Source organism: Montipora foliosa, chromosome 12 (assembly GCF_036669935.1).
Source record: "Montipora foliosa isolate CH-2021 chromosome 12, ASM3666993v2, whole genome shotgun sequence".
NCBI classification, from domain to species: Eukaryota; Metazoa; Cnidaria; class Anthozoa; order Scleractinia; family Acroporidae; genus Montipora; species Montipora foliosa.
In genome coordinates this window covers 12,672,156-12,697,155 of record NC_090880.1, presented here as the reverse complement: position 1 = coordinate 12,697,155, position 25,000 = coordinate 12,672,156, and the positions used below count along the sequence as shown (strand labels likewise).

The 25,000-nt window shown below is 41.3% G+C and overlaps 2 protein-coding genes across 5 annotated transcripts in view; both read right to left on the bottom strand.

Moving 5' to 3' along the window:
* Positions 1-25,000, bottom strand: part of LOC137980416 (uncharacterized) — a 66,726-nt gene that overhangs the window by 30,149 nt on the left and 11,577 nt on the right. For 2 of the 3 annotated variants that reach the window (XM_068827855.1, XM_068827853.1), the window contains exons 1-2: positions 23,820-23,907; positions 4,213-4,422 (exon numbers count right to left, since the gene is read on the bottom strand). In XM_068827855.1, the coding sequence (XP_068683956.1) occupies positions 4,213-4,422; positions 23,820-23,858 (249 nt within the window). In that variant the 5' untranslated portion in view covers positions 23,859-23,907. Of the gene's footprint in view, positions 1-4,212; positions 4,423-23,819; positions 23,908-25,000 lie in introns of those variants that run through there. The other variant, XM_068827854.1, reaches the window with a different exon arrangement.
* The window catches only part of LOC137980417 (cyclic AMP-dependent transcription factor ATF-3-like), a 24,880-nt gene continuing 10,140 nt past the window's right edge, over positions 10,261-25,000 (bottom strand). The window contains exons 1-4 of one of the 2 annotated variants that reach the window (XM_068827856.1): positions 20,641-20,795; positions 12,411-12,620; positions 11,134-11,241; positions 10,261-11,034 (exon numbers count right to left, since the gene is read on the bottom strand). In XM_068827856.1, the coding sequence (XP_068683957.1) occupies positions 10,882-11,034; positions 11,134-11,241; positions 12,411-12,524 (375 nt within the window). In that variant the 5' untranslated portion in view covers positions 12,525-12,620; positions 20,641-20,795 and the 3' untranslated portion in view covers positions 10,261-10,881. Of the gene's footprint in view, positions 11,035-11,133; positions 11,242-12,410; positions 12,621-20,640; positions 20,796-25,000 lie in introns of those variants that run through there. The other variant, XM_068827857.1, reaches the window with a different exon arrangement.

Below are 25,000 nucleotides of genomic sequence, written 5' to 3'. Positions count from 1 at the left end.
TGGAGGGTTTGATGTTCCACTTCGCACTTGCCCACCCCACCCCCACGCAATTAAGCTGGTAAATCCACTCGAAGATGTCTTGATATTATTTGCAGTTGGTCATCACTTCCTGCTAAGGATCCTCTGATAACAGCAAGAAATACTATTTTCTTTAGAACAGTTGAACTGGCCTACAATCAAAGGTACGATTTTAAACTTACTAGAAATAAGTTATGAAGGTGTTTTATTAAATTTTCATCAAATTCTGAACGCTTGGACACTTGGAAATTAAAGCCAATCACAGTCGCGATAAGTTTCCACTTTAGGTCACACGGTATATTTGGTTAATAGACCCCTTCGGGCGGCTGGTATGTCGACTGATAATGTCCTCGGCGGAGAGATTGTTCGAAAAATTAATATTTGGCCGAGAAGCCAAGTTTCGACGGCAAATATGAAAATTTGAGGACATATTCTCAGCGAAGGACATTATCAACTAGCATACCAGTAGGCCAGAAGGTTTATTTATTTTATAACCCCGCCCATCATTTTTCATATCGCGCAAAAAAACGGCTCGTAAAAAGCCATTGTTGATCTGATGGCAATGCTTCGCATTTTTTCGATGCCCTGTTCAAAATTTGACTAGAAAGTATGTCGGTCCTAGGAAAAAAAATCAAATCATTTTGATTTTCACTGCGAGTCGAAAACTCAAAAACACGGCGCTTTTTAGCTTGTTGAAAAAGAAATTTCAACCATGAAAGAATGTGCAAAGTCTGGATGACAGCGGAGTGTTGTCAGTGTCCATTCCTCATTCCCAGTCCCCGTCCCCATCCCACCTTTCCCCGTTCGTCCTTTTAGAGATAGTCTTTTCAAGTACGGCTGAAATTTTTCTCCCCATCGAACGGATGGTTTATCTTTTTACTTATTAAACATTGTATTGAACTATCTACTCTATAATAACTCAGTTTATGTTCGAGTAGTGTCTCGAGTAGTATTAAGTCTGCTCATAACTGTCTTCACCTTCAAAGACGTTGACAGCATATTTTGTTGACTTTCTCTTACTTTCCGGAACAGTATTTGCAACCAGCTTTTTAATGTCACTATCCCTAGACTCCAGAAAACGAATTTAATTTTCTTCCATGTAAAATGAAAACTCTTCTGCTTCCTTTTTGTTCCGCTGGCTTTTTCTCTTTTTAACGGAAATGATCGCTAGAGAATTTCGAAGGTCAAATCTCGACGCAAACGGGGTTTATTGCGTGATATTGCCCCACGTGACATAAATTAGCCAATAAAATCGCCAGAAAATTAATGGTGGGTTACCGAGATTCAGTGAACAAACCAGAAAGCTAGAGAATACGATCTGTGAGATCGAAAATTTAATAACTTGATATATTACTGAGAAATTCTGCCAAAGATCGGTAATACATGGTTTCATGATCCTGTGCAGTCGGCAAAAAAGCTCCATTGTTTATTTTTCTCTTTGTCATTTCCTAGGCATGGAATTGAAAGAATTTTTACCATCACTGGAGTCTTTGTTTGAAGCAGAGGAACTTAGAAGCGCTGGACTGTCGGAAAACACACAGTTTCATTTCCTGCTGAAGTCTGGTTATGAACAAATCGCTCGAGCGTCTGCTTTGCCAAGTTAATTACTTCTACCACCCACTCGCCCATCAAGGAAACAATACACGAATGATTGTTTACATGGACTCCAAAGGAAGAAGAACTTTCTTCCGGAGCAACAGATTTCCTTGTGCTCTCTTTCTCTAACGAGAAGACGACTTTGAATTGAAAGTGGTGTATAAACGAATCTCCGCTTGCAGGCACCTTCTGTAGTTGAGGTACTCTGGACATTTCCGCACGGCTCCGTTTGCAATTTCATGCTAGAGGACACAAATGTTCGGTCCATAAGAGGCCGGTTACGGTAGATTCGATTGTGGTCAATCCGGTTTTCAGTGTCATCTGGATGCATCAGTTTGATTCAAACTGTGAATAAACATGAATTGAAGCGCAACCAAGGCCAAAATCCCTCTTACCCCTTAAAACTGCATCTCTAAAACAATGTGATTACCGTCGATATAAAACACACAACTTGGTTCTGCTGACTTTGTATATTGTGTAACATTTTTCTGCTTACATGTCATTTCTTGAGCCCTCTGCTTTTGGACGAGACTAAATAAATATATTACGATCTCTATTTTGGGGTGTTTGGTTTCGTTTGTAGTAAAGAGAATATAGATTTCTGCTTTCTGTTACCGTAATTCTTGTTTGCCGAGAAAATAGTCCTTTGACAGCGCACTACATCAAGAACACTCGTCTTACGGGAAGAGAAGAATCTTTAAAGATGTCCTGAACAATAAAGATATTGCCAGTCGTTAAGGGCCACAGTCTTCTTTCCTTGATATAATCAATATGACGTCCAATTCTCGGACCATCGGTAGCCCAAAGGCATGATTGAGACGCTACAATTAGAAAGAAATCGATTGGTGTCGATTACATTGACTGCGACACCGTGAACTGTGCTTAGTATTTTAGAGAAAGGTTAACTAGGAAAATCCCACGGATCTTACCACATTGGATAAACAATGTGACTTTCTAAAAGAAACTGAATCGGGCTTCGAGTAAGCACTAAAATTTGGTTAGAATACGTTTCCGTTGCTTGGACTTTGCAGCTGGCCTGTTCTTGAGTCTTCAGATGTCAGAGGTTTCTAATCCGAATCACTGCCCCTTCCTTGTTGCAATGAGACTGTCACTCGCAGACATAACACAGCGGTGACAGCGTAGCCTGCTTATCAATGTCTCCTACTCCAACTGAAGACTGCGAATGTCCTTGGCCAGTTCTTCATTTTCTTCTATCATATTGTCAGCCTCCTAAATAAAGACAAAAGTTTTAGTAACCCAGTGTTATTCTGTTGTGTGGCTGTAAGAAAATGTTCAGTCTAAAGCCGCAAATTCCTCTTTTTCTTTTACCTGACTTAGATGCTCCATTTTGATCCTTTTCTTTTCTCGGCACTTTTGAGCAGCAACTTTATTCCTCTCTCTTCTCTGTTGTCGTTTTTCCTCTTCTTCCTTTATTAACTATTTAAAAGAGAAATCCTGGTTGATTGTGTCGTTTCCGGTACAAAGCAGAGGGACCCTGGGTAGGAGGTTGACTACAACGACTGGAAAGATAGCGCAGGATCTAACCCTAACACTAACCCATTCACTCCTAAACCGGCCATACTTAGTCTCTACTTTTACTCTGTCTAACGCCAGATGATTTCACTCGTCAATGGGGAACCCCCAGAAGTCAATGGGTTTAAGGCACAATATTTACATTTATGTTTCTTGTATTATCCATCCTAAAAACGTTTTTAGAGAAAAGGCCACCTTTTCAAAATGAACGGATCGTAGGTTTTGGAAGTGGTTTAACAGGACGAAAACGATTTCGGAGTCGTGGAAAACGGTCTTAGCAATGTCTTTCTTATAAAACGAATGCTTGGAAAGACCTCAGAAATAGATACAGAGAAAAAGCTGGCACTTCACTGAGCATGCGCAGGGATGGCGCAATGGTGAAAGCACTCGCAAATAGAAACCTGTAGCACATCATTTGCCCTATCACGGGTTGTTAGTGTTCGCGGGAATAAATGTTCTTTGGAGTTCCCAGTATCATTAATTAAAAAAGCTGGTAAACGTCTCACTTATTTATTTATTTATTTATTTTTTATTTTTATTTTTTTTCTTAAATCCAAAAACACTACACCGTGAATTTTCATTTTTAATATCTTCCACCGACATCATGAAAAAAGGTTGTCTTAAAAATTCTGTTGTTTTAAATTTATCATCGACGTTGTCCCAGGAGAGGCATGTGATAAACTACTTATGCAATGTCTTCTCATGATTTACGGGTGAATAATATATTCTTGTATCATACCTTGAATTGTATGCAGTGAAAGAGAAGTTGACATACATTTCACGATGAACTATCCGCTATCGCCCTCATACACTGTTATTGTAATCATTCCATCTGAGATCATTGCAAAGCCGTGTCTTAGGGTGTACGAACAAGAGTTGTCGTGACATAATCATACTGTTTTTCCCTCTTTTCAACACTGAATACAGCGATTTTATATCAACTAATTAAAAATGAAAGTCTGTCTCAAGGCTTACTATGTATACACTGAAAAAGAAAGTGACTCGACAGCTTATCACTTAAGAGCATCGCATTACTCTTAATTTTTTTAATCTAAACTAGCATACCTTCTCTACTGTTGGTTTGTTAGCTGGTGTTGTTAGAATCTCCAGATGGTCCAAACCTTTTGTAAGTCTTCTGTTGAAGATAACATTCTTGAGTTCGTGTTTGATATCCGCCATTTCACTCGGTTGCTTTGAATCCGTGATTTTAGCGGCTTCCTTTCTGTATGAATTGCTTACCTCTGCTGTTTCATCGCACGCTTCCTTTGGTTTTAGCTGGAATTTAAATTCAGGAAAGTACTTAGCTTTTTCTGAGAAAATAAGCTATAGTTACTGTATACCGCATTTCCTAGAAATTAACATTAACATATCATTTCTTATTACATAAGTATAGAGATTTACGTACACTTCCGTGATGAAATAAAAATGACATACCATGTTTTCACTAGTGAAAAATTGTGGTATCGGCGTTTTGATTGGTCGGACGATTTTTTCTCCAGTGAAAACTTGTCGTATCAGCCTTTTGATTGGCTAATATTATGTTGAACTTTGGCACGAGTGGCCTGTGCACTGACAGCGGGAGTAAAATTTGTAAACATGGCGGTCTACTGGTGTATGGTTTTCAAAGTTTTTGATTTAATTATTGCTTAGTTTTCTCCACAAAATAATTCAGAAGATCTTACCTCGTTAACTTTATGATCTCTTGTACTTATTACTACAAATTACTTCATGGTTGGCTCGTTTGTACGATTTTTATTACTCACTCGTTCGTTTACGCGATCCTTCACAACTCGTGGAAAAAAATCGTACGCAGTCACCAACCATGAGGTAATCTATAGGTCTTTTTCAGGAAGTGCCGTCAACTAACATTGTGGGGTTAAAGGTCGTTGCCTTTTGACACAGCTGATCATCAATGACCGCTTTCATGAAATTGTTTTGGGGCCTCTTTCCCTCTTTCCTCTTTCCCTATTTACACTGTGACATAAGAAAAAGGAATCGTTGCCATTTTCTTATGCTTATGCTTTGCTTAATTGTCACGTTAATAACTGTGTAAACCGGTGCAGTACAAACAGAAGCATAAGACCGTCGTCCGCCATTTTGGAACGTGGCTCGTATCGTTCTTCTGCCAGTTTTTTTCCTGGAGCTAACTGCGCTTGCGTATGTCACTTTATCTCTGATGCTTATGCAAGAAGTGTGAACCTCGTTATGCTTATGCTTATGTTTATGCTTATGTCGCAGTGTGAACCACGCTTTAAACGAGAACAAAGCGTCTAAAGGAAGAGATCCTGGTAGCAAAATAAGGCACGTTCCTTGGCATAGTTTCGTTTTTCAATGAACTGACTAGAGCGAGTTTCAATCGACTGTCGTGAAACCAAAACCAAAGTATTTACTTTGGCCCATCCAAAATTTCGGAGACAATCCAGTAAACCAATCAATACTCAAAGTAATTACACAAAGCGCGGGAAAATGTGCACGCGCGAGCCACAATTGGTTTTGGTTTCACTTCTGATTGGTTGAAAAAATGGCGCGAGAACTTTGAACCAATCACGGAGTGAAGCAAATGCAAAACCAGAGCAATTTGCTAATTACTTTCGACACTCAATTGAAAACCGCTCTAAAATTGAATAAGCAATCAAATTAAACCGTGCAGCGTCAACAACAACAAATGAAACTATCGTTAGAACAGGAACTCATACTATAGATGTAAAAATGATGCTATTTCTGTCCAACAATTCCTATCGCTATTAATTATACATAGGCACATTTCTTCAAATAACCTAGGATTTTGCGTTTGTCTATGCCCAGTACAGAGCTTAATTCTTGTTTTTTTTTTAACTGGCCGAAAACAATAAGAATCATGGTACGACAGAAAAGTCCGACACAGCTTTTTGATTGCAGTTTCATCGTCAGAATAAGATTATCCTCGATCGTGTTTTGCTGGATTCTCCGGTTGCGCGAGACAGTATCCAAACAAGATCAGTGGTTTTAAGAAATATATTTATCCTCAGGCAAAGGTAGCTCTCGCGATCACAGGTAGACAAAAGTTAAAGTACTCTTTGATACGAATTATTATGATATACAATTTCACAATTTCCTGATGTCAATCACTTCTCGTCAAACAATCGATAAAACCCTAGGCCCAGTCCCCGACACTCTCCCCCATGTACGCTTCTGAAAGGAGGTACATGTTACATTCTTTGACCGGGCTGAAACTAAACTAACTGAAGATCAATTTTTAGTGTCCCAAACGATATGGGACACGGCTGATGCTATCACTAGTCATGCAATGTCCTGCTACTCAACGAATAAACAATGATATTTTGCTATGCAATGTTCTGATTGCTCAACGATTTCTTGAATGTGTGCTGCGGCTGCAACAGCTGCGTCCCTCCTTGGTCTCGTGTTAAACTCGGGAGCTTCTGGATTCAGCACATAATTGGGCTTTGTGACACTCGTAAGCTCCGAAGGGTAGAGTTGCTGAATTGGATGCTCCAGACTTCCCTTGCTTGTTCGGACTTTCGCACCTCTAACAACGCCGTCTCTCCCCTTAATTAGAGCGGTTACAATCCCCAGTTTCCAATGATTCCTGCTCTTGGTCTCGTCTTGAATGGTCACAACATTACCAATGTTGGGGTGTGATGTTTTCTCGCCTCCTGCTCTCCTGTTCATGGTGATCTCTATGACTACGCACGTACTCTCGGGTCCATCGATTCCACACCATGTCGTTGCAAATAGACAAGTATCTGGCTCTCTTGCGCAGGTCTTTATCAGGAACATGCATGGTGTGACTGCAATTCCGGGAGATGACTCGGGTTGATATGCGACATAGAGTATGGAGTAGCTGAACGTCCTCTTCAAGATAATTCAAGGGCCGGTTGTTTAGAGCGACTTCTACATCCAACACGACTTCTTCTTACTCTGGGAAACGCAGCGTCCCGTTGCCGATTGATTTGTAGAATGCATTCTTGAAGAGGCCAATCAAACGTTCAAACTGGCCTCCCCACCATGGGGCGCGACTCAGATTGAACTTCCACTTGATGGAGTTTTCAGCAAGGAACGCATGGCACTTCTCATGAATGTGCACCTTCTGTAACCATTTCGTAGCAGCTTTGAAGATAAATCCATTGTCGGAGTATATGATTTCTGGTCTTCCCCTTCGAGCTATGAACCGTTTGAGGCTTGCTAAGAAATCTGATGTTTGTAAGGACGACAACAAGTCAAGATGAACTGCTCAAGCTGCAAGCATACAGTACCAGATATGCCTTGCCCTCCTTCTTTGGACTCTGCTGGAGTCGGATTGGTCCTGCGAAGTCCACTTCTACTACTTAGAAGGGTATAGTACCTTGCGTTCTGGTTATAGGTAAACTGCCTGGCGGAGGCGCTTGGTATGCCTTGGCTTGGAATTTCTTGCAACCGTTACAGCTCCCTCTAAGCTTCTTTACAAGACGACGTAGTCTTGGCACCCAGACGTTCTCGCGCGCCTTTGCCATTTTTAGCCCAACCCCTCCGTGTATTGTGCAGAAGAGCGCCTGGAAGACAAGCTTGGCAGTAAATGGATGATCATCTGGCAGGTAGACCCGATACTCACCTACAATTCATCCGCGGGATTCGTAGACTTGCTGACTGTTAAGTTGAAGGCTCAGTTGAAGTTGGTGAGTTTGAAAATTAGGCTTCTGTAGAGCTGAATGCTGGGCTCGCTTCACCCATCATAGGTTCTGTGACTCAATCTCTTCAGTGCTAATTGGTCCGGTTGTTCTGAATTCTCTTCTCGTCTTGCAGTTCTTCAGAAATCGCTGGATCCATGCGCCGATGCGCAAGGCTCTTGGTAATGGATGTCTGTCAAGTAGGTTGTCAAAGGCATCATGGGTTGATTGACTGACTGCGAAGACCTTTACTTCCGGTGTTGGATGTGTAATTACATCAGGCGGTGTTGGATGTGTAATTACATCAGGTGGCCAAATTGATGGGTCGGACAGCCAAGATGGACCTTGTTTCCACAGAATATCATTTTCAGCAATTCTCCCTCTGCTGGCAATATCAGCTGGATTTTCCTCTCTTGGAACGTGATGCCATGTAACTTTTTTTTTTTCTACTATCATATCAACTATTAATGTTAATGGAGGGTTTGACGTTCCACTTCGCACTTACCCACCCACCCCCACGCAATCAAGCTGGTAAATCCAATCGAGGATGTCTTGATATTATTTGCAGTTGGTCATCACTTCCTGCTAAGGATCCTCTGATAACAGCAAGAAATACTATTTTCTTTAGAACAGTTGAACTGGCCTACAATTAAGGTACGATTTTAAACTTACTAGAAATAAGTTATAAAGGTGTTTTATTAAATTTTCATCAAATTCTGAACGCTTGGACACTTGGATATTAAAGCCAATTACAGTCGCGAATAGTTTCCACTTTAGGTCACACGGTATATTTGGTTAATAAACCCCTTCGGGCGGCTGGTATGTCGACTGATAATGTCCGCGGCAGAGAGATTGTCCGAAAAATTAATATTTGGCCGAGAAGCGAAGTTTCGAGGGCAAATATGAAAATTTGAGGACATATTCTCAGCGAAGGACATTATCAGCTAGAATACCAGCAAGCCAAAAGGTTTATTTATTTTATAACCCCGCCCATCAATTTTCATATCGCGCAAAAAAACGGCCCGTAAAAAGCCATTGTTGATCTGATGGCGATGATTCGCATTTTTGCGATGCCCTGTTCAAAATTTGACTAGAAAGTATGTCGGTCTCAGGAAAAAAATATCACATCATTTTGATTTTCACTGCGAGCCGAAAACTCAAAAACACGGCGCTTTTTAGCTTGTTGAAAAAGAAATTTCAACCATGAAAGAATGTGCAAAGGCTGGATGACAGCGGAGTGTTGTCAGTGTCCATTCCTCATTCCCAGTCCCCGTCCCCATCCCACCTTTCCCCGTTCGTCCTTTTAGAGATAGTCTTTTCAAGTACGGCTGAAATTTTTCTCCCCATCGAACGGTTGGTTTATGTGTTTTTTACTTATTAAACATTGTATTGAACTATCTACTCTATAATAACTCAGTTTATGTTCGAGTAGTATTAAGTCTGCTCATAACTGTCTTCACCTTCAAAGACGTTGACAGCATATTTTGTTGACTTTCTCTTACTTTCCGGAACAGTATTTGCAACCAGCTTTTTAATGTCAGTATCCCTAGACTCCAGAAAACGAATTTAATTTTCTTCCATGTAAAATGAAAACTCTTCTGCTTCCTTTTTGTTCCGCTGGCTTTTTCTCTTTTTAACGGAAATGATCGCTAGAGAATTTCGAAGGTCAAATCTCGACGCAAACGGGGTTTATTGCGTGATATTGCCCCACGTGACATAAATTAGCCAATAAAATCGCCAGAAAATTAATGGTGGGTTACCGAGATTCAGTGAACAAACCAGAAAGCTAGAGAATACGATCTGTGAGATCGAAAATTTAATAACTTGATATATTACTGAGAAATTCTGCCAAAGATCGGTAATACATGGTTTCATGATCCTGTGCAGTCGGCAAAAAAGCTCCATTGTTTATTTTTCTCTTTGTCATTTCCTAGGCATGGAATTGCACTTCCACAGTTTCATTTCCTGCTGAAGTCTGGTTATGAACAAATCGCTCGAGCGTCTGCTTTGCCAAGTTAATTACTTCTACCACCCACTGGCCCATCCATCAAGGAAACAATACACTAATGGTTGTTTACATGGACTCCAAAGGAAGAAGAACTTTCTTCAGGAGCAACAGATTTCCTTGTGCTCTCTTTGTCTAACGAGAAGACGACTTTGAATTGAAAGTGGTGTATAAACGAATCTCCGCTTGCAGGCACCTTCTGTAGTTGAGGTACTCTGGACATTTCCGCACGGCTCCGTTTGCAATTTCATGCTAGAGGACACAAATGTTCGGTCCATAAGAGGCCGGTTACGGTAGATTCGATTGTGGTCAATCCGGTTTTCAGTGTCATCTGGATGCATTAGTTTGATTCAAACTGTGAATAAACATGAATTGAAGCGCAACCAAGGCCAAAATCCCTCTTACCCCTTAAAACCGCACCTCTGAAACAATGTGATTACCGTCGATATAAAACACACAACTTGGTTCTGCTGACTTTGTATATTGTGTAACATTTTTCTGCTTACATGTCATTTCATGCCCCTCTGCTTTTGGACGACACTAAATAAATATAATACGATCTCTATTTTGGGGTGTTTGGTTTCGTTTGTAGTAAAGAGAATATAGATTTCTGCTTTCTGTTTCTGTAATTCTTGTTTGCCGAGCGAATAGTCCTTTGATAGCGCACTACATGAAGAACACTCGTCTTACGGGAAGAGAAGAATCTTTAAAGATGTCCTGAACAATAAAGATATTGCCAGTCGTTAAGGGCCACAGTCTTCTTTCCTTGATAGAATCAATATGACGTCCAATTCTCGGACCATCGGTAGCCCAAAGGCATGATTGAGACGCTACAATTAGAAAGAAATCGATTGGTGTCGATTACATTGACTGCGACACCGTGAACTGTGCTTAGTATTTTAGAGAAAGGTTAACTAGGAAAATCCCACGGATCTTACTACATTGGATAAACAATGTGACTTTCTAAAAGAAACTGAATCGGGCTTCGAGTAAGCACTAAAATTTGGTATGAATACGTTTCCGTTGCGTGGACCGTGCAGCTGGCCTGTTCTTGAGTCATCAGATGTCAGAGGTTTCTAATCCGAATCACTGCCCCTTCCTTGTTGCAGTGAGACTGTCACTCGCAGACATAACACAGCGGTGACAGCGTAGCCTGCTTATCAATGTCTCCTTCTCCAACTGAAGACTGCGAATGTCCTTGGCCAGTTCTTCATTTTCTTCTATCATATTGTCAGCCTCCTAAATAAAGACAAAAGTTTTAGTAACCCAGTGTTATTCTGTTGTGTGGCTGTAAGAAAATGTTCAGTCCAAAGCCGCAAATTCTTCTTTTTCTTTTACCTGACTTAGATGTTCCATTTTGATCCTTTTCTTTTCTCGGCACTTTTGGGCAGCAACTTTATTCCTCTCTCTTCTCTGTTGCCGTTTTTCCTCTTCTTCCTTTGTTAACTATTTAAAAGAGAAATCCGGGTTGATTGTCTCGTTTCCTGTACAAAGCAGAGGGACCCTGGGTAGGAGGTTGACTACAACGACTGGAAAGATAGCGCAGGATCTAACCCTAACACTAACCCATTCACTCCTAAACCGGCCATACTTAGTCTCTACTTTTACTCTGTCTAACACCAGAGTATTTTACTCTGTCTAACGCCAGACGATTTTACTCGTCAATGGGGAACCCCCAGAAGTCAATGGGTTTAAGGCACAATATTTACATTTATGTTTCTTGTATTATCCATCCTAAAAACGTTTTTAGAGAAAGGGCACTTTTTCAAGATGAACGGATCGTAGGTTTTGGAAGTGGTTTAACAGGACCGAAACGATTTCGGAGTCGTGGGAAACGGTCTTAGCAATGTCTTTCTTATAAAACGAATGCTTGGAAAGACCTCAGAAATAGATACAGAGAAAAAGCTGGCACTTCACTGAGCATGCGCAGGGATGGCGCAATGGTGAGAGCACTCGCAAATAGAAACCTGTAGCACATCATTTGCCCTATCACGGGTTGTTAGTGTTCGCGGGAATAAATGTTCTTTGGAGTTCCCAGTATCATTAATTAAAAAAGCTGGTAAACGTCTCACTTATTTTTTTATTTATTATTTTTTTTAAATCCAAAAACACTACACCGTGAATTTTCATTTTTAATATCTTCCACCGACATCATGAAAAAAGGTTGTCTTAAAAATTCTGTTGTTTTAAATTTATCATCGACGTTGTCCCAGGAGAGGCATGTGATAAACTACTTATGCAATGTCTTCTCATGATTTACGGGTGAATAATATATTCTTGTATCATACCTTGAATTGTATGCAGTGAAGGAGAAGTTAACATACATTTCACGATGAACTATCCGCTATCGCCTTCATACTACTGTTATTGTAATCATTCCATCTGAGATCATTGCAAAGCCGTGTCTTAGGGAGTAGGAACAAAAGTTGTCGTGACATAATCATACTGTTTTTCCCTCTTTTCAACACTGAATACAGCGATTTTATTTCAACTAATTAAAAATGAAAGTCTGTCTCAAGGCTTACTATGTATACACTGAAAAAGAAAGTGACTCGACAACTTATCACTTAAGAGCATCGCATTACTCATAATTTTTTTCATCTAAACTAGCATACCTTCTCTACTGTTGGTTTGTTAGCTGGTGTTGTTGGAATCTCCAGATGGTCCAAACCTTTTGCAAGTCTTCTGTTGAAGATAACATTCTTGAGTTCGTGTTTGATATCCGCCATTTCACTCGGTTGCTTTGAATCCGTGATTTTAGCGGCTTCCGTTCTGTATGAATTGCTTACCTCTGCTGTTTCATCGCACGCTTCCTTTGGTTTTAGCTGGAATTAAAATGCAGGAAGGTACTTAGGTTTTTCTGAGAAAATAAGGTATAGTTACCGTATACGTCATTTCCTAGAAATTAATATTAACACATCATTTCTTATTACATAAGTATAGAGATTTACGTACACTTCCGTGATGAAATAAAAATGACATACCATGTTTTCACTAGTGAAAAATTGTGGTATCGGCGTTTTGATTGGTCGGACGATTTTTTCTCCAGTGAAAAATTGTCGTATCAGCCTTTTGATTGGCTAATATTATGTTGAACTTTGGCACGAGTGGCCTGTGCACTGACAGCGGGAGTAAAATTTGTAAACATGGTGGTCTACTGGTGCATGGTTTTCAAAGTTTTTGATTTAATTATTGCTTAGTTTTCTCCACAAAATAATTCAGAAGATCTTACCTCGTTAACTTTATGATCTCTTGTACTTATTACTACAAATTACTTCATGGTTGGCTCGTTTGTACGATTTTTATTACTCACTCGTTCGTTTACGCGATCCTTCACAACTCGTGGATAAAAATCGTACGCACTCACCAACCAAGTAATCTATGTCTTTTTCAGGAAGTGCCGTCAACTAACATTGTGGGGTTAAAGGTCGTTGCCTCTTGACACAGCTGACCATCAATGACCGCTTTCATGAAGTTGTTGTTTGGGGCCTCTTTCCCTCTTTCCTCTTTCCCTATTTACATTGTGACATAAGAAAAAGGAATCGTTTCCATTTTCTTGCGCTTATGCCTCTGCTTTGGCTTAATTGTCACGTTAATAACTGTGTAAACGGGTGCAATACAAACAGAAGCATAAGACCGTCGTCCGCCATTTGGGAACGTGGCTCGTCTCGTTCTTCTGCGAGTTTTTTTCCTGGAGCTAACTGCGCTTGCGTATGTCACTTTATCTCTGATGCTTATGCAAGAAGTGTGAACCTCGTTATGCTTATGCTTATGTTTGTGCTTATGTCGCAGTGTGAACCACGCTTTAAACGAGAGCAAAGCGTCTAAAGGAAGAGATCCTGGTAGCAAAATGAGGTACGTTCAGAGGCACAGTTCCGTTTTTCAATGAACTGACTAAAATTGAATAAGCAATCGAATTAAACCGTGCAGCGTTAACAACAACAAATGAAACTATCGTTAGAACAGGAACTCATACTATAGATGTAAAAATGATGCTATTTCTGTCCAACAATTCCTATCGCTGTTAATTATATATAGGCACATTTCTTCAAATAACCTAGGATTTTGCGTTTGTCTATGCCCAGTGCGGAGAGAATCATGGGACGACAGAAAAGCCCGACACAGCCTTTTGATTGCAGTTTCATCGTTAGAATAAGATTGTCCTCGATTATGTTTTGCTGGATTCTCCGGTTGCGCGAGACAGTATCCAAACGCGGTCAGTGGTTTTAAGAAATATATTTATTCTCAGGCAAAGGTAGCTCTCGCGATCACAGGTAGACAAAAGTTAAAGTACTCTTCGATACGAATTATTATGATATACGATTTCACAATTTCCTGATGTCAATCACTTCTCGTCACACAATCGATTAAACCCTAGGCCCAGTTCCCGACACTCTCCCCCATGTACGCTTCTGAAAGGAGGTACATGTTACATTCTTTGACCGGGCTGAAACTAAACTAAATGAAGATCAATTTTTAGTGTCCCAAACGATATGGGGCACGGCTGATGTTATCACTAGTCATGCAATGTCCTGCTACTCAAAGAATAAACAATAATATTTTGCTATGCAATTTTATGATTGCTTAACGATTTCTTGAATGTGTGCTGCGGCTGCAACAGCTGCGTCCCTCCTCGGTCTCGTGTTAAACACGGGAGCTTCTGGATTCAGTACATAATTGGGCTTTGTGACACTCGTAAGCTCCGAAGGGTAGAGTTGGTGAATTGGATGCTCCAGACTTCCCTTGCTTGTTCGGACTTTCGCAACTCTAACAACGCCGTCTCTCCCCTTAATTAGAATCCCCAGTTTCCAATGATTCCTGCTCTTGGTCTCGTCTTGAATGGTCACAACATCACCAATGTTGGGCTGTGATGTTTTATCGCCTCTCGATCGTTTTACGTACTCTCGGGTCCATCGATTCCACACCATGTCCTTGCAAACAGACAAGTATCTGGCTCTCTTGCGCGGGTCTTTATCAGGAACATGGTGTGACTGCAATTCCGGGAGATGACTCGGGTTGATATGCAACATAGAGCTTGGAGTTAAAACTGATAGCTGAACGTCCTCCTCAAGATTATTCAAGGGCCGGTTGTTTAGATCGACTTCTACATCTAACACACCTTCTTCTAACTCTGGGAAACGCAGCGTCCCGTTGCCGATTGATTTGTAGAATGCGTTCTTGAAGAGGCCAATCAAACGTTCAAACTGGTCTCCCCACCCCACCATGGGGCGCGACTCAGATTGAACTTCCACTTGATGGAGTTTTCAGCAAGGAACGCATGGCACTTCTCATCTATATGCACCTTCTGTAACCATTTCGTAGCAGCTTTGAAGGTAGATCCATTGTCGGAGTATATGATTTCTGGTCTTCCCCTTCGAGCTATGAACCGTTTGAGGTTTGCTAACAAATCTGATGTTTGTAAGGACGACAACAAGTCAAGATGAACTGCTCTGGTCAAGCTGCAAGCATACAGTACCAGATATGCCTTGCCCTCCTTCTTTGGACTCTGCTGGAGTCGCATTGGTCCTGCGAAGTCCACTTCTACTACTTGGAAGGGTATAGTACCTTGCGTTCTGGTTATAGCTAAACTGCCTGGCGGAGGCGCTTGGTATGCCTTGGTTTGGAATTTCTTGCAACCATTACAGCTCCCTCTAAGCTTCTTTACAAGACGACGTAGTCTTGGCACCCAGAAGTTCTCGCGCACCTTTGCCATTTTTAGCCCAACCCCTCCGTGTATTGTGCACAGGAGCGCCTGGAAGACAAGCTTGGCAATAAAGGGATGATCATCTGGCAGGTAGACCGGATACTCGCCTACGATTCGTCCGCGGGATTCGTAGACTTGCTGACTGTTAAGTTGAAGGTTCAGTTGAACTTGGTGAGTTTGAAAATTAGGCTTCTGTAGAGCTGAATGCTGGGCTCGCTTCACCCATCATAGGTTCTGTGACTCAATTTCTTCAGTGCTAATTGGTCCGGTTGTTCTGAATTCTCTTCTCGACTTGCAGTTCTTCAGAAATCGCTGGATCCATGCGCCGATGCGCAAGGCTCTTGGTAATGGATGTCTGTCAAGTAGGTTGTCAAAGGCATCATGGGTTGATTGACTGACCACGTTTCATCTTAGCTTCGGCCATTACTTCAGGTGTTGGATGTGTAATTACATCAGGCGGCCAAATTGATGGGTCGGACAGCCAAGTTGGACCTTGTTTCCACAGAATATCGTTTTCAGCATTTCTCCCTCTGCTGCCAATATCAGCTGGGTTTTCCTCGCTTGGAACGTGATGCCATGTAACTTTTTTGTGTTGTTGAATCTTGTCCACCCTGTTTGTGACAAACTGTTTGTACTCCCCTTGGCCCTTGATCCAATAAAAGGCAAAAGTTGAGTCAAGCCAACAGTGGATCGTACTTGGGTGGATGCTTAGGGCGGCTTGAACGTTAGTGACTACGTTTAATAATAATAATAAATAAATATTGCTAGTGCTAATCACCCTTACTTGCAGTCGAGGACTGAATTGCGAAGGGCGCGGCTCACGACATCGAGCTGAAAGCATACAAAGGCGCTTCTGGCTGTCGCTATACAGTCCATGTTTTTTTTTATGTCGGAGCACAGCACCACAGCTAGATGTTAATTAGCTGTGAGTTGGCGGACATGTGGCCTACGATGAGCTCCTATCTGGGTATTGTCAGACTTTTTGTCGCCAGTCGGGACTTTGCGCATACGAGTTGCTGGGTAACATTCTCTCTCTGGTGGACAACTGCATACACTGCCGCGCAGACTCCATTAATGCTAGCATCTCCAAAGGCGTGGTTTTCAGTGTCACACTGAAGTTGTCAGCATCTCTATCCCAGGGTAGACTTAGGAACTTTCTTTGTGAAGGTTTGCCTACTCCGAGCTGTTGTTTTGCGAAAGTTAAATCTTGCTGATTGCATTGAGAGTTGGGAGGCCCCTCTAACTCAGGTGCGTTTGAGTGCCATTTGTGAATTTCGAAGGTTGCGTCGCCAAATACTTAGTGACAATGATTTTCTTAGATGCAGCGGCCTTGATTGTCTCTCCTCCTGTGAACAAATCGTCAACATAAAGATTGCCGCGAACTTCCTTGATGAACTCCGGATGTTGCCACTTCCATGTGGCCAGGTGCTGGTTAATTACTCCTCCGAGAAGAAAGGGTGAGCAGGTCATTCCAAAGAGAGCCCGCGGAAAACGGAAGATCAAGATTTCGTTACTGTTAGGAGGTTTCCAGTGGAAGCGTAGGGCGTCTTTCCCTTCTTCCTTTATTCGAATCTGAAGGAAGGCCTTTTTGAGATCAACTATAAGAGCACCGGGTAGAACCTGGATCGCACTAGGATATCCCAGAGACGGTTTTGCAGCGGGGGCCCTGGGTTCAGGCAGTTGTTTAAGGATGGCTGGTCGCTCTTTTCTCTTGCGGAGGTATCATAAACGATTCTGAGTTTGGTACTTTCTGCATCCACTCTATTGACTCCCTTGTGTGGGATGTCGAACTCTTTTCCACAAACGACGTCTGGTACAGGCTCAATAATTCCTTGCTGGAGTTGTTCTTGAAGTATGTTGTCGTATTCTTCGTACTGTCCGTCTCGGTGTAGCTTGCGAATCAACTGCTCTAACCTTCTAATCCTTCCGGCTTCGTTTGTTGGCAGGTCTGGTTGATTTGTCTTCCACGGTAGCTTGGTTTCGTACCAACCAGCTGGATTTCTCTCGAGTTGCTCTTTAAATTCCTCGTAGACCATCTGTTGATCGCCGACATGTACGTCGGACAGGCCAAGAACGTCGAGGGTGCAAAGTTGTTCATAGTCTGATGATGTGGACTGCGTTAGAAGGATCGGACTGCCAACATCTTCTCTTCCTGGTGACATTACCGTCCATCCGAGTAGAGTTTTTTCTGTAACGGGTTTCCCAGTTCGCCAGGTTTTCCAACTCTCGGTGGCGTTGCTGTCTTTATGGTAGCATACTCGCTTGCGCCTAAGATTAAGTGGATCGGAATTGTGCCCTGCTGCCCTTGTCTTCAATTTTTACTCCTTTCAGATGACTATACTTGTCCACCAGTGTTGCGTAATTTGGGTTAGCGCCTTCTAGAGAGCTCAGCCTTGTGAACCTTCGTTACCTCAAGGTTCATGTTGAATTGGCCGTTTACTTATCCAAGGGTTGCTGTGTAAATTTCCAGGTGGGTTGTCGATGATCCGAGCAACATATCGATTCTTTTAGTGACCGTTTCTTTTCGGCTGTTTTTTAAGCGCGTCGATCAGTTTCGCCGATGCTTGGGAACTTTCGGCTCCCGTATCAAGCAGGGCGTGCGTTTTAATGCCGTCGATTTCAACAAGAATAATGGGGTAAATGACTTTCTTGTTCACTGGGTCAAGTGCAGTCAACACTCTGTCTGGATTGTGACTTATTGGCAGCCTCTCGCCGATTGAGGTGTGGTGGCGTTTCCCGCAATTTTGGCAGTTTGTAACGCTTCGACATTCTGAAGACTTGTGAGGGCCTGTGCAGTTGAAACATGACTTCCCAGTCATCAGGAATCTCTTTCGTTCTTCAGCTGAAGGAACAGAGGAGCATTCAGATGGCCTGTGGCTGTTGGCGTGACAATAAACTCATCTGCGTATATATTGACTCTTCCACTGTTGTGTCTGGAACGCGCGGTTGGGTTTCTCTCGTTTCTTAACCGTTTCCGGTTCTGACTTGAAGTTGTCAACAGAATTTCGGCGTGTCCATAGTCGCAGAGCATTTGTGAGTTTCTTGAAATCCCATTGTTCCCACTCCGGGTCATTTCGAACAAGGTCTCCTCTTATCATCGGCAATTTCTCAAGTGTCAAAGACACCATTCCATTAACGTCATCGAGCTGATTGAGTGAGGCACGTCAATGATTTCCTTTACGTAGGCCTTGAAAATTCCGCTTTCCTTTCCGAATCGCTCCTGTAAAATCGCTTTCGCTCTGTTGTAGCCTTCTGGTCAGTGTGGTAAAGCCTCTATTGTTTTCCTGACTCTGTCATCCAATAGTTCACGCAGATAAGTGAACTTTGTTACTGGCGGCACGCTGCATTTATCGATTGCTTCAGTGAACTGACCCCAAAATCGTGGCCAATCTGTAAAGGACCCATTAAATTTGGTGATAACTAATTTCGGAAGTTTGTGCTTGTTCGGTTGGGGTGCTTTTATGTTGATGTTTTAGCTCGTGTTCTTCCTGTAGTTTGAGCCTTGTCTCTCGCAATTTGATCTCGAATTGCATTGTTTTCTCTTGTTCTTCAATCTGGTGCTCTTGTCTTCTTCTTTCAAGCCATTCCTCTAATTCTTCCATCTGGTTCTCTTCATTCCACTGGCTAATTCCGTCATCTTCTAGCTTGGCAGCTATCTTGAGAGCTTCAACTTCTCTCCTTGTTTTGTCGACATCTGTCAGAATTGCCCTTAGGTTTCTAACCAGTCTGGATATGGCAGATTGCTTTTGGGCTTTGAGTAGGTCGTCAGTTTTCCCGGCGGTTCTTTCAACCTGCTTTAGCTTAGTTTGAAGGGTGGACTCGAGCTCTTCCATAGCTGCGATCGACGATTCGAGGCGTTAGGCTTTCGGAATTCGGCGCGGTGATAAATTGAGGACTTAAAGGTTTATACTCGCAGATGTCCTGGCATGGTCGCCACGTTTGCTGGATTCTCCGGTTGCGGGGCACAGTATCCAATCAAGGTCAGTGGTTTTAAGAAATATATTTATTCTCAGGCAAAGGTTGCTCTCGCGATCACAGGAAGACAAAAGTTAAAATACTCTTCGATACGAATTATTATGATATACGATTTCACAATTTCCTGATGTCAATCACTTTTCTTCACACAATCAACAAAACACTTGGCCCAGTGCCCTACAGTGTTGTGATCGCTTTCCGATTGTCCCCGAACTTATCAGGTTATAACACGCGTCCGCTTTACTTCGGCATGAAAAAGTAACGACGATCCATAAAGCCAGCCAATCAAATCAATTCATTCATTTCGTTCGACTATTTTGTTTAGTCGGGTACTGTAGTGAAGCATCGTGACCCGGCGATTCGATGGATCCGGAGATCCTGAGTTCAAAACCCATTCTGGCTTCAAACTATAGCTGAAAAGGCTGTTTCTCGTTCAAATGATGCTCTTTTCTGACAGTTTTTTTGTCCATACAATTCATACGGTCACTCTCATAACGACGGTTCGAAATAGTCCAATAGGGACGACTTTAAATGACATTGTAAATAGAGGGCCTATCTCTATCGTTTTTAAGATTGGACTTCTGGTTCCGTTTGAAAGCGGTTGCTCTGTAATTACTGTGGTATGAAGTGCGGCCCAGGGCGTGTGTTGTAAATCAATAGACCTTTTCGGCTTGTACATTTTGTTTTCCCAATACAGATCATGTGATAACACTCAGGAGGTTTGGTCTTTTGTTTTGTTCATTAAAGTGAGGGCATGAAAGCATGAATATGCCTGCATGCACTCTTTTTAATGAACAAAACAAAGGACCAAGCCTCCTGAGTATTATCACATGATCTGTATTGGGAAAACAAAATGTACGAGCCGAAACGGTTTATTGCTCACGTGTGGTGAATGTTGCACCATTTTTTTTTCTTCCAACAGTCGATATAAAGGGGAATCATAAGCCCATCGTTGTCTAATCTATCACTCAAAATATCATTACTGAATACTGAAAGTCTATTGCATAATAAGGTATCTCTGAAACTTTACCAGATGATCTCTGAGTAATGACGCTTTCAAAAATTCAAAATTTTAAAGTTTTTTTGATGGCGGCTAATAACTCGCTCGTTATTAAAGCCAAAAGGCTGAAAATCGGAATTTAACTAAGTTCAACACGTTCTTTTACCTTTTGAAGTCAACTTGTATGCCTTCGATCACCAAACTCTTGTGTTAATGCGACAAAACATAAACAATGACGTCAGCAAAGAGGAAAATGCGTCTTCCTCTTCCACCGAAATTAATTTTGGTTCATTTTCACTTTTGATATTCTCCTGCCTATACCATAAATTGATCTTGAAAAGTTTTCAAGCGGTTTCAAGAGGACATCTATTGAGCATCTCGGGTGGAATTAACTATAAAAGAAAACGATTAAGGATGGAGGAATGAAATTTTTCTGGATGTTATATATTGGGGCTGGTTAATCTGGGAGCCGGCGAGTCATGCGAGCCATGGGAATTTCGCATTTAAGTCTAAGCACCCGTTTCAAATAGCGCTGATAAACAGTTTTTAAGTCTAAGTACCCATTTTAAAACGGTTATCTTCCAATAACTGTGTGACTCGCATGGCTCGCCATGCTGGCTCGCATGACTCGCAGCCATGGCTCGCAACCATTGCTCGCATGACTCTCTGGCTCGCACATTGCCCTGACTCACATATATTTCTTGTTTGGCAGTCAAGATTATCTTTGTCATTTTGTCCATAGTTCAGTTTTGTCCCATTACGACGTTACGCTGGCCACATTAGGTCACATTGATGATTACTGCTTCCACAGCGGGATAACTAAAATGACCAGGCGTCCAATGAAGTCGTTTGTTAGCTTTTCAAAAGAAGTCATTCCTGAAAATGATGTCTGTCCCATTGGCTCTACATTTCAGTCTCATTTCGTCCTTTTCTTAGGAAAATTAATATCACGAGGCCCTCAAACTATTTGAATGTCCTCGACTTGATGGAAGGCGTGATATCTTCTGCAACAAGACCTTCATTGAGAGTTCTGCGTGCCCAGCTTGCGCCCTTCCGGCAACTCAGGGCTAGCGTGCATGGCCGGCGATCACTACGCAAGTCTAATAACCCCTCACTATTTAAATGTAGAACTGAGAGATTTCAATCTAGCTTTTCTCCAGCAATGTGTAGTAAATCACATGATAGGCTTTAGGAACAGCAGTGCATTTGTATATTCTGTATGATACAGTCAAGCTTATTTTGAAGATGTAGCTCCATATTTGTTTGTTTTCAGATATTGTATGTACATTCACAAATTGCAATTCAATCTAAGGCGCTGTTATACTGTGAAATGTTTCGTGCAACTTGTCTTGGCGACATTTTGGCGAGACAAGTTGCACGAAACATTTCACAGTATAACAGCGCTTTCAATGGTGCTTTTATTTGTCAATAAAATACTCCATTATTACAACCCGTTGGCGGTATTAGGGTGACATTTGTACACGATTTTGTCAAAGTAACTGGCACTTCTTTGATTTTAACTCATTTTTGGCCTGTTTCGCTACAGTTAATGATTCCGCGTAACTGAAACAAGATACAAATAGGATAACTTTCATGCCTCAGCTATGGTGATGTTCCACGAGCCACAAACGTAGTTCTAAAAATGTATTTTTTTTCCTTTATAAACAAAGAACGCTTTCAGGATCAGATTCTCGATCCAAAAAGGTAAGAACACCCTTCATTTTCCTCAGCAATAGGGCATTCCACTGCAGGACATCGAATTTAAATCCCATGAAATTAAAAGTTGATTTCGTACCCTGACTGCCTCGAGTTGAAATGTTTGGGAACGAGTTTCAGTAGGCAAAACAAATAAAGTTTTCAATCCCTCTGAACTCAATATGGCCGGCGTGTGATGACACCACATTTTAAAGAAATCATCGAAAATCTCTTATTGACAGCGATTCTGTTGTGACGGAAATTCACTTATTATCTTCCATCGGGAAAGAGGACCATTTTTTTAGCTTTGCTTAGATTCAGAAAAAAATCCCATGTTCAGTTAAAATAATTCTAATTCCAGTTGACGTTCGGAAATGTTGAACTACAGCTGAGCATTTAACAAAATCTCCACAGAACGAAACCGTCGGATTCTTCCACTTTTGAAATGCGTTAATACATGTAAGGACACTTGAATGACGCCCTAAATAATTTGTTACGAACTATGGTAAGCCTTATCGATCTTTTTGCGTGCAGTGCGATTATGGCTAAATCGTAGAATAGTATACATTGATTTAGGGGTACTATTGTCCGATTTACCACGAAGTTATTTACCTATTTTACGATTTAAGTCTCCGATTCTTCCTTTTCAACAATTTTGCCTTAAGATGATCAAGAAATCATGTTCCGATTCTCCGATTCTTCCAATTCTGCTGCTTTACCTTAGGGATGCTTTAGAAATCATTCTCCGATTCTACGATTTCACCTTAATTAAGATGGCTATAATCAAGCATTAATGTGTTTGCTTCACGCATTTTAGTGCATATTTTTGCGGCTCTCTGCGCAACAACGACGTGAACTCACCACTTATAGTTGAATTTGAGGCTTTCACGACAACGTGAACATATAAATAACAAACTTCCATTCTTTGTTTTAAGTGTAAAACCGCTCGTACCAATTCATTTTTAGAATACTTCGCACATATTGTACGACGCCAACGAGATCCAATAATCTCGAAAGACTTTACGATATTGCAAAGTTACAATTTGAGGTGATTGTCACCGTTGTAGATCGTTAAGTGCCTAATGTTTCCATTTGCCCAACGCTGTTTGGGTGAAAAAAGATCAAGTGGGCTGTCCTTAAGGAACAAAACAATCAGTGACGTTCGTTTTTTAAAATGCACGAATAGGAATTTATAGTCATGACAAGTTTCCTGTTTGAAAACCATATACTTACCTGCGAAGAAACGACAGAGTTACAAGAGTATATTGAGAAATGCGCACACGAGATTAACGGTAATTTATCGAACAGTGTTACGACCTTTGTAATAACAACCTTTCAAAACGCCACACGGCCAAACCTGGCCAGTTACCCCGAGGCAAAGTCAAATATCCAGACAGGACAAAAGAATTTCGAAATTATTTCCCCTTGATTCAGTATTGAATGCAGAATACTGCGATCAGAAGGTATAAAAGCCAAAGAGATGAAAAAACCATTGCTAACTTTAAACATTTTCAAGTAATCAGTCATGGTGGTTTTGATCATTTGCCATGCGGTTTACTCTGTTATAATTACTAGAGCTATTTCACCATGATTTCGTTTTGTTTGAGACTAAATGTTCTCCATAAAAAGTAAAGGAATTAATTTACTTACAACGCTTAAATCTTGTAAATCATTCTTCGTTGGGTCCATGAGATACGGAGCAAAACGTCTGTATAATTTGCGGGTTCGGATGCCTTGTGATTTGCACATGCCTGCAGAATTTTATTTCCGGTCAGAGCTACGCCCTCAACTGATAGCTGCTCGCAAAATGACGTAGGAAACAAAGCAAATCAACGAATACAAAGCTATTGTTACTATTATAATAATTAGCCTGTTCCTGTTGCATATAACAGAGGTTTCATTTCAGAACAATTGAAATGATGTTACTTTGTGGGAAGACCGTGTAATTTTATACATAAGAAATCGGAATTCCACTATTGTAAAAGTTTGCAAATTAAACTACAGACTTTCCCGATCACAACTGCATAGTCAAGCGTCAAACTTCAATTGAAGATTGCGTTTTGCAGCATTTTCAAAGTCATCCAAGCAGGCAAGCGTTTATAACAGGCAGGAGGATTAAAGCAGAGGCTCATTAAAGCACTGATGATTGCTATATGCTTTACTTAATCATCTCCAGATCACAAGACAGACACACAGCAACTGTTATAATCATGAAACTCTACAAATAGCCTTTAGAGACTTCTTTTATCAGGACCAAACATTGTGACGTGATTATCCAGTGACCGATACACGTGTGACGTAAATACGAGGCAGAAAAAAACAATTACGTGATAAGAGTTCGTGAAGCATGAAAACATTATATACACAACGAATGGGTAACATGCTTTGTGGGCAAGTCATGTCATCTCTACTAACATATCCAGCCATGCCAAAGCGAATCAGGCACAGCAAACGTATCTTGTCCCAAGTAATACCAGAAAAAAAATCAGAAATACAATTTGTCACCAGTGAACTACGATTGCGTCAGGCTAGCTACAATTGAAAAGTTCGCAGGTCATTGTAGTTTTTATTCCTGAAAAGTAACAACTCTTGAACTCGCTTCCAGAACTGGGTAAAGTGAGATTGAAATCGACCTATTTTGCAATTTTTATGCACTAGTATGGTAAAAACATGGGATCAGTTACGAAAAGATATACCTCGTTTCGACCCTGTTATCTGTTTTCCCTATTATTTGTTTTATTTTCGCTCGGTTAGTCTTCTACTTTTAAAGGTTTTGACAGGTTGCGCATGTTTTGAAGTTCCGCTACGTTTCCTGTTGAATAGATTTTGCC